This window comes from Trichomycterus rosablanca, chromosome 3 (assembly GCF_030014385.1).
Source record: "Trichomycterus rosablanca isolate fTriRos1 chromosome 3, fTriRos1.hap1, whole genome shotgun sequence".
In the NCBI taxonomy this organism is placed as follows: Eukaryota; Metazoa; Chordata; class Actinopteri; order Siluriformes; family Trichomycteridae; genus Trichomycterus; species Trichomycterus rosablanca.
Window position 1 is genome coordinate 57,750,293 of NC_085990.1, and position 14,921 is coordinate 57,765,213.

At 39.2% G+C, this 14,921-nt stretch overlaps 2 protein-coding genes across 2 annotated transcripts in view; one reads left to right on the forward strand and one right to left on the reverse strand.

Moving 5' to 3' along the window:
* Positions 1–2,434, reverse strand: part of LOC134310720 (myosin-binding protein C, fast-type-like) — an 89,548-nt gene extending 87,114 nt beyond the window's left edge. Inside the window, exon 1 of the mRNA XM_062992347.1 lies at positions 2,384–2,434. Coding sequence (XP_062848417.1) covers positions 2,384–2,405 — 22 coding nt within the window. The 5' untranslated portion in view covers positions 2,406–2,434. The remainder of the gene's footprint in view (positions 1–2,383) is intronic.
* A 5,060-nt stretch (positions 2,435–7,494) lies between these two features.
* si:ch211-234p6.5 (pleckstrin homology domain-containing family A member 7) overlaps positions 7,495–14,921 on the forward strand; it is a 44,478-nt gene continuing 37,051 nt past the window's right edge. Inside the window, exon 1 of the mRNA XM_062992348.1 lies at positions 7,495–7,562. Coding sequence (XP_062848418.1) covers positions 7,522–7,562 — 41 coding nt within the window. The 5' untranslated portion in view covers positions 7,495–7,521. The remainder of the gene's footprint in view (positions 7,563–14,921) is intronic.

Genomic DNA, 14,921 nt, shown 5'->3' on the forward strand with positions numbered 1-14,921 from the left:
CAGGGCTATTTAACCTTTGTTTTTACCCCCCGTGTGGCAGATGAGGTAAAAAGCAACGTCTGCTTCATAGCTACAGAACAGAGAGTCTCCAAAGCTCACCCTGATCCGGGATCACGCTGCCGTGTGAACCTGCAGAACACTTCATCCTGTCATGAGGATCAAACCCGGTGGATCAGTGGTTTACAGGAGGAGGAGTTCAGCTGCAGGTCTTCAGGAAGGTGGAACCAGCTGATTTACAAGGGCACGACGCTGTAGTGCCACCCCGCCCATATCAGCATATATATATATATATCCACACACACTGCTAATGCTTCCACCAGTGTAACACACACACACACACACACACACACTCACACACACACACACACACACTCACACACACACACTCACACACACACCAAGGCATCTGTCTTTACTCTTCTACACTCTAACATTTCACTGTGAACACACACACACACACACACACACACACAAACAATATACTCACTCTGACACACAAACACATACTATATACACACAATACACACACTGACACACACACACTAGATATACGCAATACACACACACTATACACAATACACACACACTCACACACACAAACACACACACACAAACACACACTATATACACGCAATACACACACACTATATACTCATTCTGAGACACACACACACACACTATACACGCTGACACACACACTAGATATACACAACACACACACTCTATACACAATACACACACACACACAAACACACACATTATATACACGCAATACACACACAAACAATATACTCACTCTGAGACACACAAACACACACTATATACACACAATACACACACTGACACACACACACTAGATATACGCAATACACACACACTATACACAATACACACACACTCACACACACAAACACACACACACAAACACACACTATATACACGCAATACACACACACTATATACTCATTCTGAGACACACACACACACACTATACACGCTGACACACACACTAGATATACACAACACACACACTCTATACACAATACACACACACACACAAACACACACATTATATACACGCAATACACACACAAACAATATACTCACTCTGAGACACACAAACACACACTATATACACACAATACACACACTATATACACACAATACACACACTATATACACACAATACACACACTATATACACAATGACACAAACACACACTAGATATACACAATACAAACACTATATACACGCAATACACACACACTATATACACACTGACACACAAACACACTAGATATACGCAATACACATGCACTCTACACACTATGAGACACACTACATACACACTATATACACACTGAGACAAACACACACTAGATATATGCAATACACACTTTACACACACTGAAACAAACACTATATACAATATACTGACACTACACACACTACATACACACTGACACACTAGATATATGCAATACACACACACTATATACACACTTTGAACACTACAAGTTACAGCCACACACACATACACACTATAAATATCTATCTATCTATCTATCTATCTAAATATATATATATAATCTATCTATATAAATATATATATATATATATATATATATAGATATATATATATTCTAAGGCGCACAAACACAATTTACACTATATATACTGTATATATATACACTCTAAGGCGCACAAACACACACTATTTACACTATATATATATATATATACAGTATATATATATAGTTTTGCACAATACTATAACCACAATTTAAAACTCAAAACTCAATAAAAGTTGGGACATGATTTTATGATACTTTATCAGTTAAATAAAGATGGGGTTTATATATACACACTATACATTATAATTATGTATATTATTCACTACAGTTATAATAATAATAATCATCAGAAATATAAGGACATGATCACGACTCAGTAACTCAGTCTGTAGGTTCTATTAAGGTTACACACCCAACATTCCTGCAGCGTGTGGAGATGTTGAAACGTACTGTAGATGTTGGTAGTGGATGCTTCATATAAAACAATTTAGTAATTAGTGGCTTTATATTTTTATTTATATATACACAAATGCAGTTAAGAAAATTCCATGGATGGAACGTGCAGAAGAACCACATGTCATTATTTTAGTTCTTCTATGGTTCTTTAGCCACAGAGCTGCAGAGTTTTATAAGTCAGGACGACTGATCACTGGCTGGAGAATCAACATCAACAAAATAATGAAGTGGAATTAATAAAGGTAAGAAGGTGCTGCACGACTGGTGGGATGTGATTGTTCTAAAGCACGTTTTATATCATATAATATCAATAATAATAATAAATAATAATAATAATAAATGTAATAAATACCTTTTTTGGTTGGCTCAGGCATGGTGACGGCCGATTCTCTCGCTCGTCTGAACTCGTCCAAATAATTTTAGCTTTTTATTCCCCCTCATCTCCATGTTTAGAGTGGGAGGGGGGCAGGGGGAGAGAGAGGGAGAAGAAATGGGCGAGAGAGCTTCACTAACACTGAGAGAGAGAGAGCTGGAGACACAGAAGGTCAGATGGAACCTGAAACCTCACCGACACTCCGAGGAGAATTTTTAGGAACGAGGAGCTGAAGACGGGAATGGAGACGGGGTGGAGTGGGGGTGGGGAGGGGGGGGAGGGGGGGTATTAGTTTATACCTGTATTATTTTATTTTAATACTGGTATAAACTACACACACTTTACTGAACCAGTCACGACAGGTTTGATTTCAGTGATGATGCAGCTCTTCTTTATCAACCTTCATTATAATCAAGCTGCTGACGTCTCTGTGTCCATATAAACAGGGCTAGTTTGGCTGTACTCATAAATTAAAGTACGAGCATCATGACCTCAAATATCAGACCTTTCTACAGTGATGAAGCACATGGAACAGTGGGCGCGGTTCAGTGTGTATATCATTATAGTGATTAAGTATCAAACCCTACTGATTCTGATTCCTGGTTACTCCAGAGTTTCCCGTCTACTGTCTGGGCCTTAAGGGATCTGTTTGCTGCCCGTCCTCTTCCTCTTTTACCTTCAACTCTTCTTCCCATTATATAATTATCTTTTATATCATATTCATGCCCAGCTGTAGCCTAGCGGTTAACACACACACACACACTATATACACAATACACACACAGACACACACTATATACACAATACACACAGACACACACACACTATATACACACAGACACACACACACTATATACACACAGACACACACACACTATATACACAATACTCTTTGTAAAAGGTCAGGTACAGTGCCTTGCAAAAGTATTCAGCCCCCTTGAACTTTTCAACCTTTTGCCACATTTCAGGCTTCAAACATAAAGATATGAAATTGTAATTTTTTGTGAAGAATCAACAACAAGCGGGACACAATCGTGAAGTGGAACGAAATTTATTGGATATTTTAAACTTTTTTTAGAAATAAAAAACTGAAAAGTGGGGCGTGCAATATTATTCAGCCCCCTTGCGTTAATACTTTGTAGCGCCACCTTTTGCTGCGATTACAGCTGCAAGTCGCTTGGGGTATGTCTCTATCAGTTCTGCACATCGAGAGACAGAAATTTTTGCCCATTCTTCCTTGCAAAACCGCTCGAGCTCAGTGAGGTTGGATGGAGAGCGTTTGTGAACAGCAGTTTTCAGCTCTTTCCACAGATTCTCGATGGGATTCAGGTCTGGACTTTGACTTGGCCATTCTAACACCTGGATACGTTTATTTGTGAACCATTCCATTGTAGATTTTGCTTTATGTTTTGGATCATTGTCTTGTTGGAAGATAAATCTCCGTCCCAGTCTCAGGTCTTTTGCAGACTGCAACAGGTTTTCTTCCAGAATGGTCCTGTATTTGGCTCCATCCATCTTCCCATCAATTTTAACCATCTTCCCTGTCCCTGCTGAAGAAAAGCAGGCCCAAACCATGATGCTGCCACCACCATGTTTGACAGTGGGGATGGTGTGTTCAGGGTGATGAGCTGTGTTGCTTTTACGCCAAACATAACGTTTTGCATTGTGGCCAAAAAGTTCGATTTTGGTTTCATCTGACCAGAGCACCTTCTTCCACATGTTTGGTGTGTCTCCCAGGTGACTTTTTATAGATATCTTTGAGAAATGGCTTTCTTCTTGCCACTCTTCCATAAAGGCCAGATTTGTGCAGTGTACGACTGATTGTGTCCTATGGACAGAGTCTCCCACCTCAGCTGTAGATCTCTGCAGTTCATTCAGAGTGATCATGGGCCTCTTGGCTGCATCTCTGATCAGTCTTCTCCTTGTTTGAGCTGAAAGTTTAGAGGGACGGCCGGGTCTTGGTAGATTTGCAGTGGTCTGATACTCCTTCCATTTCAATATGATCGCTTGCACAGTGCTCCTTGAGATGTTTAAAGCTTGGGAAATCTTTTTGTATCCAAATCCGGCTTTAAACTTCTCCACAACAGTATCTCGGACCTGCCTGGTGTGTTCCTTGGTCTTCATGATGCTCTCTGCGCTTTAAACAGAACTCTGAGACTGTCACAGAGCAGGTGCATTTATACGGAGACTTGATTACACACAGGTGGATTCTATTTATCACCATCAGTCATTTAGGTCAACATTGGATCATTCAGAGATCCTCACTGAACTTCTGGAGTGAGTTTGCTGCACTGAAAGTAAAGGGGCTGAATAATATTGCACGCCCCACTTTTTAGTTTTTTATTTCTAAAAAAAGTTTAAAATATCCAATAAATTTCGTTCCACTTCACGATTGTGTCCCACTTGTTGTTGATTCTTCACAAAAAATTACAATTTCATATCGTTATGTTTGAAGCCTGAAATGTGGCAAAAGGTTGAAAAGTTCAAGGGGGCTGAATACTTTTGCAAGGCACTGTAGTAAACAAGTAAACGTGTTTGATAGGAGTTAAATGTAGGATTTTTTTGTTACGATGGCCACTTACTGAGGCACTTACTGTAAAGCATGATGGTGGTAGTATTACACTCAGCAGCTGTTCAGTGGAACTGTAAAAAATCACAAATATTTACCTGAAAATAATTAAATCGTGTATTCCAGCAGGACAGCGACCCAAACACACACCAGAACTGCTTTTGGACAGAATTCAGACTAATATTAAACTTTAAATAATCTTCCAACAGAACAGAAATGCTAACAGCTACCTGTTAGTGTTCTTATTAGCTCAGCTAACTGTTAGCATTCGTATTTACCTCATACAGTTTGGGGAATGCCCATTTTCTGTTTTATAACATTATTAAAGCTTTTTTTCTATATAAACAACCTTAATGTATTATAATTGACCAGGTGACCGTGGGCATAGTGCTGCTGACCCCTGATATACAGGTTTAAAAGACCAAGCTTCATATTTTCAATATTCTGACCGCTTGTGTTTATACTAACAGCTTTCACTGTTACTGTTAATACTTTAGTACATTTAATATCAGAGACTTTAAGAGTTTTAGTTCTATTAAAGAACATCTCTGGTAAGATCTGAGTACTTTTATACTCTATACTCCACTCTGTGTAAACATGTACAGTTCAGCTGTATAAACACTGTTCAGATAGAGGAAGTGATGTCACACTGACATTTTTACATCCTACACACTCCTACACACAACATTCCACTACACACACACACACACACATACACTAATACACACACTCACACACACACACACACACACACACACACACACACACACTAATACACACATATTGTTGTGTCTGTAATAAATGAGTAAAAGAGCAGCTAAAGTGTTTAATATAAACTATCTGAACGTGCTAGCATTTTAGCACAATGAACGAGGAATGGGGAATGCCCATTTTCTGTTTATAACATTATTAAAGCTTTTTTTCTATGTAAACAACCTTAATGTACATTATTATTTATAAATAAAAGTACATTATTAATACTGAAGGTTTATTTAAAATTCGCTGTGCATGGTGCTGCCACCTGCAGGACACACTGGGCTACTACATAATCTGCTACATTCATCTTTATAGAAAACCAGAGTAATACTCTTCTGATGATGATGATGATGACCAGACCTTCTCACCCTGCTCTCATCAGAACATTATTGTTTCAGAACTTAAACTGGTTTCAGAATGCCGATCAAATTATGACTTATTATAGTTTTAATTATTGTGGACACATCATTTTTATTATTGTTTTTATTATTATCATTATTTATGATTATTGTTGTTGTTATTGTTATATGTATTATCTTTATTTTATAGTTTTTATAATTACAGTTATTTGTTATTATATTATATATTATATTTGTATTTTATTATTTTATTATTAATTATTATTACAATTATTTATTATTATATTATATTTATTTTTATTATTTTATTATTAATTATTTGTTATATTTATTATTATTTATTATTATTATTTGTTATATTATTATTATTATTATTATTTGTTATATTTATTATTATTATTATTATTATTATTAGTTATATTTATTATCATTATATTATTATTATTATTTGTTATATTTATTATTATTATTATTATTATTATTGTTATTATTACAGTTATTTATTATTACTAATTATATTTATTTTTATTATTTTATTATTATTATTATTATTGTTATTATTACAGTTATTTATTATTATATTATATGTTATATTTATCTTTTATTAGTGGTAGTATAACAGTATTTGTTTTGAAATTGCAGGAGGGTGTATTTACTTTTTCCTCAGATTTTATATCCACCAAACACCAATCTGCTCCTACCCTAAAGATCGTCTGTGGTTATACAATTACTGACTGTAGCCCATTAACCAATTAAAAGAGACCCTCACAGGATCCACACACTGAGCAGATGATGTTTGGGTGCTGGATCGTTCTCAGTCCTGTAATGACACTGACAGGGTAGTGTGTGCTGTTCTGGATTAATAAATCCTCTGTATTAGGAACACGTACCCTGTTAGTGCTGGTTATGTGTGGGCAGTTAGAGACACATCTTTCTCACCTCAGGATGCTGCTGGCTTTATATTTTTGGTTTGAGCTTCATCCTCCAGCTGGTACTGACAGTGAGGTGTTTAATAATCCCAACAACACTGCTGCACCTGCTACACTCACACACAGAGAGAGAACACACACAGTACCATCATTACCAGGTCAGCAGATCTACCACCCAAACATCATCTAGTCAGCTGGTCAGTGGGGTCCATTTAAAGTGTACAAAGAGCAACAGATGGGCTACAGTCAGTAATTGTATACCCAAAACCTCATCTGTCTGGTAGGTGTAGCTTATAAAATAATGCATGTACGCAAACGTAGAATCATAAAGCCTGAATTGTTCAGTAAATCATGACTCCATAATGAAAGGTCAGAGAGAGAGAGAGAGGGGGTAAGGGGGCGAGGACAGAGGGGCGAGGACAGAGGGGTTACTGTTTCGGGGACGAGACAGAGAGAGAGAGAGAGTAGGTGTAGAGAGAGAGAAAGAGAGAGAAAGACTGAAGGATGGAGCTGGAGCTGGAGCTGGGATTCAGACGAAGCATCGGGTAAATGGATTTATTTTATTTCTCTTTATATTAACATTCCTTTATCTTACAGCACTGCTAACATTCAGTCATTGTACCTGATCAGTACTGTGGGATCAGGATTAGATTATTAAGGATTATAGATCAGAATCAATTCCAAAAAACTCGGGACACTACATAACATACACAAAAAGAGAGAAATCAGTGATTTATTAAATATATTTACAGTTATTCAGTCCAAACCAGCACAAAGAGGAAAAATATTTCATGTTTTTTATTTTGGACTTGATTTATTTTTGTTAATAGACTCTAATTCCTAATTTCATTCCAAACCAGTTGAAATTGAGGCAGTGTAACACTGGGACGTTTGTAAAATAAATAAAAAAGATTTCACCATCTACAGTCCATAACATCACTAAAATAATCTAAAGTAATCTCTCTCTGTGTGTAAAGAGCAGCGTGGGAAAATCAATATTAAATTAATGTTACCTTCGACCCCTCAGATGTCACTGCGTTAAAAAATATCCAAGTCCAAAATATTATTAAAGGAGTCCAGGAACGTGTGTGTGTGTGTGTGTGTGTGTGTTTCATCCAAATAAACTTATAATTAAGACTGAACGCAGTGTCAACAACTGAGGGGCCAAACAGTGGCAACCTAGCAGTGGTGGGGCTTAAACCAGCAGCCTTATTATTATGATTATTATTAATATTATTATTATTATTATTATTATTATTATTATTACTATTATTAATATAATTATTATTATTCTTATTATTATTATTGTATTATTATTATTATTATTATTATTATTACTTTTATTATTATTATCATTATTATATTATTACTTTTAATATTATTATCATTATTATTATTAATATTATTATTATTAATATTATTATTATTATTATTATCATTATTATTATATTACTATTATTATTCTATTATTATTTTATTATTATTATTATTATTATTATTATTAATATTATTATTATTATTACTATTATTATTACTATTATATTACTATTATTATTACTATAATTATTATTTAATAATAATAATAATAATAGTAATAATAATAATAATAATAATAATTATTATTATTATTATTAATAATAATATTTAAAATGTTATATCCAGTATTGTCATTTTCAAATCTACATTAATGTAAGTGTTATTAACGTTTATAACGTTAACGTTATACAACACAAATATAACGTTTAGACGGAGCTCTATAGTCACTAGTGCTGTTGTAGAACATGACCTGTGGGTGACCAGGTGACCGTGGGCATAGTGCTGCTGACCCCTGATATACAGGTTTAAAAGACCAAGCTTCATATTTTCAATATTCTGACCGCTTGTGTTTATACTAACAGCTTTCACTGTTACTGTTAATACTTTAGTACATTTAATATCAGAGACTTTATGAGTTTTACTTCTATTAAAGAACATCTCTGGTAAGATCTGAGTACTTTTATACTCTATACTCCACTCTGTGTAAACATGTACAGTTCAGCTGTATAAACACTGTTCAGATAGAGGAAGTGATGTCACACTGACATTTTTACATCCTACACACTCCTACACACAACATTCCACTACACACACACACACACACACATACACTAATACACACACTCACACACACACACACACACACACACTAATACACACACACACACACTAATACACACACATATTGTTGTGTCTGTAATAAATGAGTAAAAGAGCAGCTAAAGTGTTTAATATAAACTATCTGAACATGCTAGCATTTTAGCACAATGAACGAGCTCCTGTAGACGTAGGAGAAGCAGCTTCTTTGTTTATCGAAATTCTAAACCTAGTATGAAGCTCACCCCTGTAATACCACACCCAAAAGTGAGCTGAGGTGCATTTAGTTCTCACTCATAGTGCTCGAGATGTTTCTACAGTTTGTGGTCGCTTTTATTGGTTGGACATGATTTTGGGATCATCAACACCTGCCTATATAAGGTCCCAGAGTCGACAGTGCATATCAGAGCAAACTCCAAACCATGGGGTCAAAGGAATCATCTGCAGACCTCAGAAACAGGATTGTGTCGAGGCATAGATCTGGAGAAGGTACAGAAACATCTCTGCAGCTTTACACGTCCTAAAGAGCACAGTGGCCTCCATCATTCAGACATGAAAGAAGTCTGGAACCACCAGGACTCTTCCTAGGCCAGGGAGGTGAGCAGGAACCTGAGGGTCACTCTGACGGAGCTCCAGTGTATCCTTGTGGAGATGGGAGGACCTATCAGAAGATCCACCAATCAGGCCTTTACGTTAGAGTGGCCAGACGGAAGCCACTCCTCAGTAAAAGGCACCTAGAGGACTCTCAGACCACGAGGAACAAGATTCTCTGGTCTGATGAAACCAAAAGCATCACGTCTGAAGGAAACCAGGCACCGCTCATCACCTGGCTAATGCCATTCCTACAGTGAAGCATGGTGGTGGCAGTATCATGATATGAGGATGTTCTTCAGCAGCTGGACCGGGGCGACTAGTCCTGGTAGAGGGAAAGATGAATGCAGCTCAGTACACCCAGATCCTTGAACCTGCTCCAGAGCGCTCTGGACCTCAGACTGGGGTGATGGTTCATATTCCAACATGACAACGACCCGAAGCACACAGCCAAGAGAACAAAGGCGTGGCAGCCGGGGCATTGTGCCAGGACAGAGGTCACCCAAGGTCACTAGGGGAACTGGGTATATTTAAATATGGGTGCAAAGTCCAGGTTACCTTCCTTACATGTCTGTACAGGTCTGTACGGAGCTTCTGAAACTCCCCCACTGTCATGTGACTCAGACTTATTGTCCCTGTTTATATGGGCACAGAGGAGTCAATCATTCACTCACATAACTGACACCTAACAGGGAGGCCTGGCTCACAGTCAGTGTCCCGGTTCATCCCACAGACTGATGTTGAGCGGTGTCGAGGTCAGGGCTCGGTGTGTAACAGCGGTGCCTCTCAGTGGGAGTCCCGACACGCCCACCAGGATCCACCCCACAGTCCGGGTGTGAGGGCTTCCAAACATTCCACCCATTCCTCTCTGACCCCGCCCACATTCCCATAGCAACCACCTGTCAGCCGTCACTCCAGACAGAAAGTGAGTGTGTGTGTGAGTGTGTGTGTGTGTGTGTGTGAGTGAGTGTGTGAGCTCGCAGGGCGTCGACGCCATAAAACGTCAAACATTCGTGGAAATTCCAGTTCGAATCTGGCTTAAAATTTTTGAATCAATAATTGAACCGATTGCTCTATATGGCAGTGAAGTTTGGGGTTCACTTACACACCATCAATTCTGTAATTGGGACAAACATCCATTAGAGACCCTGCACACAGAGTTCTGTAAAAGCATCCTAAAGGTGCACAGACACACAACCAACACACACCAACACACCACTAACACACACTAACACACACCAACACACCACTAACACACACCACTAACACACACCACTAACACACACCACTAACACACACCAACACACCACTAACACACACCAACACACCACTAACACACACCAACACACCACTAACACACCACGAACACACACACCAACACACCACTAACACACACCAACACACCACTAACACACACAGATACACCACTAACACACCACTAACACACCACTAACACACACCACGAACACACACCAACACACCACTAACACACACAGATACACCACTAACACACCACTAACACACACACCAACACACCACTAACACACACCACGAACACACACCAACACACCACTAACACACACAGATACACCACTAACACACCACTAACACACCACTAACACACACCACTAACACACACCAACACACCACGAACACACACCAACACACCACTAACACACACCACTAACACACACCAACACACCACGAACACACACCAACACACCACTAACACACCACTAACACACCACTAACACACCACCAACACACCACTAACACACACCACTAACACACACCAACACACCACTAACACACACCACTAACACACACCAACACACCACTAACACACACCACTAACACACACCACTAACACACACCAACACACCACGAACACACACCAACACACCACTAACACACCACTAAAACACCACCAACACACCACTAACACACACCACTAACACACACCAACACACCACTAACACACACCACTAACACACACCAACACACCACTAACACACACCACTAACACACACCAACACACCACGAACACACACCAACACACCACTAACACACCACTAACACACACCAACACACCACTAACACACACCACTAACACACCACTAACACACCACCAACACACACTAACACACACCAACACACCACTAACACACACCACTAACACACACCACTAACACACACCACTAACACACACCACGAACACACACCACGAACACACACCACGAACACACACCACTAACACACACCACTAACACACACCACTAACACACACCAACACACCACTAACACACACCACTAACACACCACAAACAATGCGTGCAGGGCAGAATTAGGCCGATTTCCACTAATTATAAACATACAGAGAAGAGCATCAACTTCTGGAACCATCTAAATGAGAGCGACCCCCAAACTTATCATTATAAAGCCCTGAAACACCAAGAGCTGAGCAAACATACCAGTCCCCTCATCCAACTGGTCCTGAGTCACTACACCCACACACCACTAACACACACAGATACACCACTAACACACACAGATACACCACTAACACACACAGATACACCACTAACACACACAGATACACCACTAACACACACAGATACACCACTAACACACACAGATACACTAATAACACACACCGATACTGTAATAACACACACAGATACACCACTAACACACACAGATACACCACTAACACACACCGATACACCACTAACACACACCGATACACCAATAACACACACAGATACAGCACTAACACACACAGATACACCACTAACACACACAGATACACCACTAACACACACAGATACACCAATAACACACACAGATACAGCACTAACACACACCGATACACCAATAACACACACAGATACAGCACTAACACACACAGATACACCAATAACACACACAGATACAGCACTAACACACACCGATACACCAATAACACACACAGATACAGCACTAACACACACAGATACACCACTAACACACACAGATACACCACTAACACACACAGATACACCAATAACACACACAGATACAGCACTAACACACACCGATACACCAATAACACACACAGATACAGCACTAACACACACCGATACACCAATAACACACACAGATACAGCACTAACACACACAGATACACCACTAACACACACAGATACACCACTAACACACACAGATACACCAATAACACACACAGATACACCACTAACACACACCGATACACCAATAACACACACAGATACAGCACTAACACACACCGATACACCAATAACACACACAGATACAGCACTAACACACACAGATACACCAATAACACACACCGATACTGTAATAACACACACAGATACACCACTAACACACACAGATACACCACTAACACACACCGATACACCACTAACACACACCGATACACCAATAACACACACAGATACAGCACTAACACACACAGATACACCACTAACACACACAGATACACCACTAACACACACAGATACACCACTAACACACACAGATACACCACTAACACACACAGATACACCACTAACACACACAGATACACCACTAACACACACAGATACACTAATAACACACACAGATACACTAATAACACACACCGATACTGTAATAACACACACAGATACACCACTAACACACACAGATACACCACTAACACACACCGATACACCACTAACACACACCGATACACCAATAACACACACAGATACAGCACTAACACACACAGATACACCACTAACACACACAGATACACCACTAACACACACAGATACACCAATAACACACACAGATACAGCACTAACACACACAGATACACCACTAACACACACAGATACACCACTAACACACACCGATACTGTAATAACACACACAGATACACCACTAACACACACAGATACACCACTAACACACACCGATACTGTAATAACACACACAGATACACCACTAACACACACAGATACACCACTAACACACACAGATACACCACTAACACACACAGATACACCAGTAACACACACAGATACACCACTAACACACACCGATACACCACTAACACACACAGATACACCACTAACACACACAGATACACCACTAACACACACAGATACACCACTAACACACACAGATACACCACTAACACACACAGATACACCACTAACACACACCGATACTGTAATAACACACACAGATACACCACTAACACACACAGATACACCACTAACACACACAGATACACCACTAACACACACAGATACACCACTAACACACACAGATACACCACTAACACACACAGATACACCAATAACACACACAGATACACCACTAACACACACAGATACACCACTAACACACACAGATACACCACTAACACACACCGATACTGTAATAACACACACAGATACACCACTAACACACACAGATACACCACTAACACACACAGATACACCACTAACACACACAGATACACCACTAACACACACAGATACACCACTAACACACACAGATACACCAATAACACACACAGATACACCACTAACACACACAGATACACCACTAACACACACAGATACACCACTAACACACACAGATACACCACTAACACACACAGATACACCACTAACACACACAGATACACCACTAACACACACAGATACACCAGTAACACACACACAGATACACCACTAACACACACAGATACACCAGTAACACACACAGATACACCACTAACACACACAGATACACCACTAACACACACAGACACTCTAATAACACACACAAACACATTACTAACACACGCCGCCACACCACTAACACACACTAACACAATAAAGACTCAGGAACAGAAGAAATCTGTAAACCCAATTAGAATAAACCATTGTTGTTATTTATTATTTGTTGTTATTTATTATTTGTTGTTATTTGTTATTTGGCCCTAAACAGACACTACAGTGCAGCAGACTATCTGAGCACAGTATCCGACCCTAAATTAAGAAACACCCTGACGAGGTACAGACTGAGCGCACACGACCTGGCCGTGGAGACGGGGCGACACACCCGGTCCTGGCTGCCCCGGGAGGAGAGGTTGTGTCAGCACTGCACTCTCAGTACAGTAGAGACGGAGCTGCACTTCCTCACCC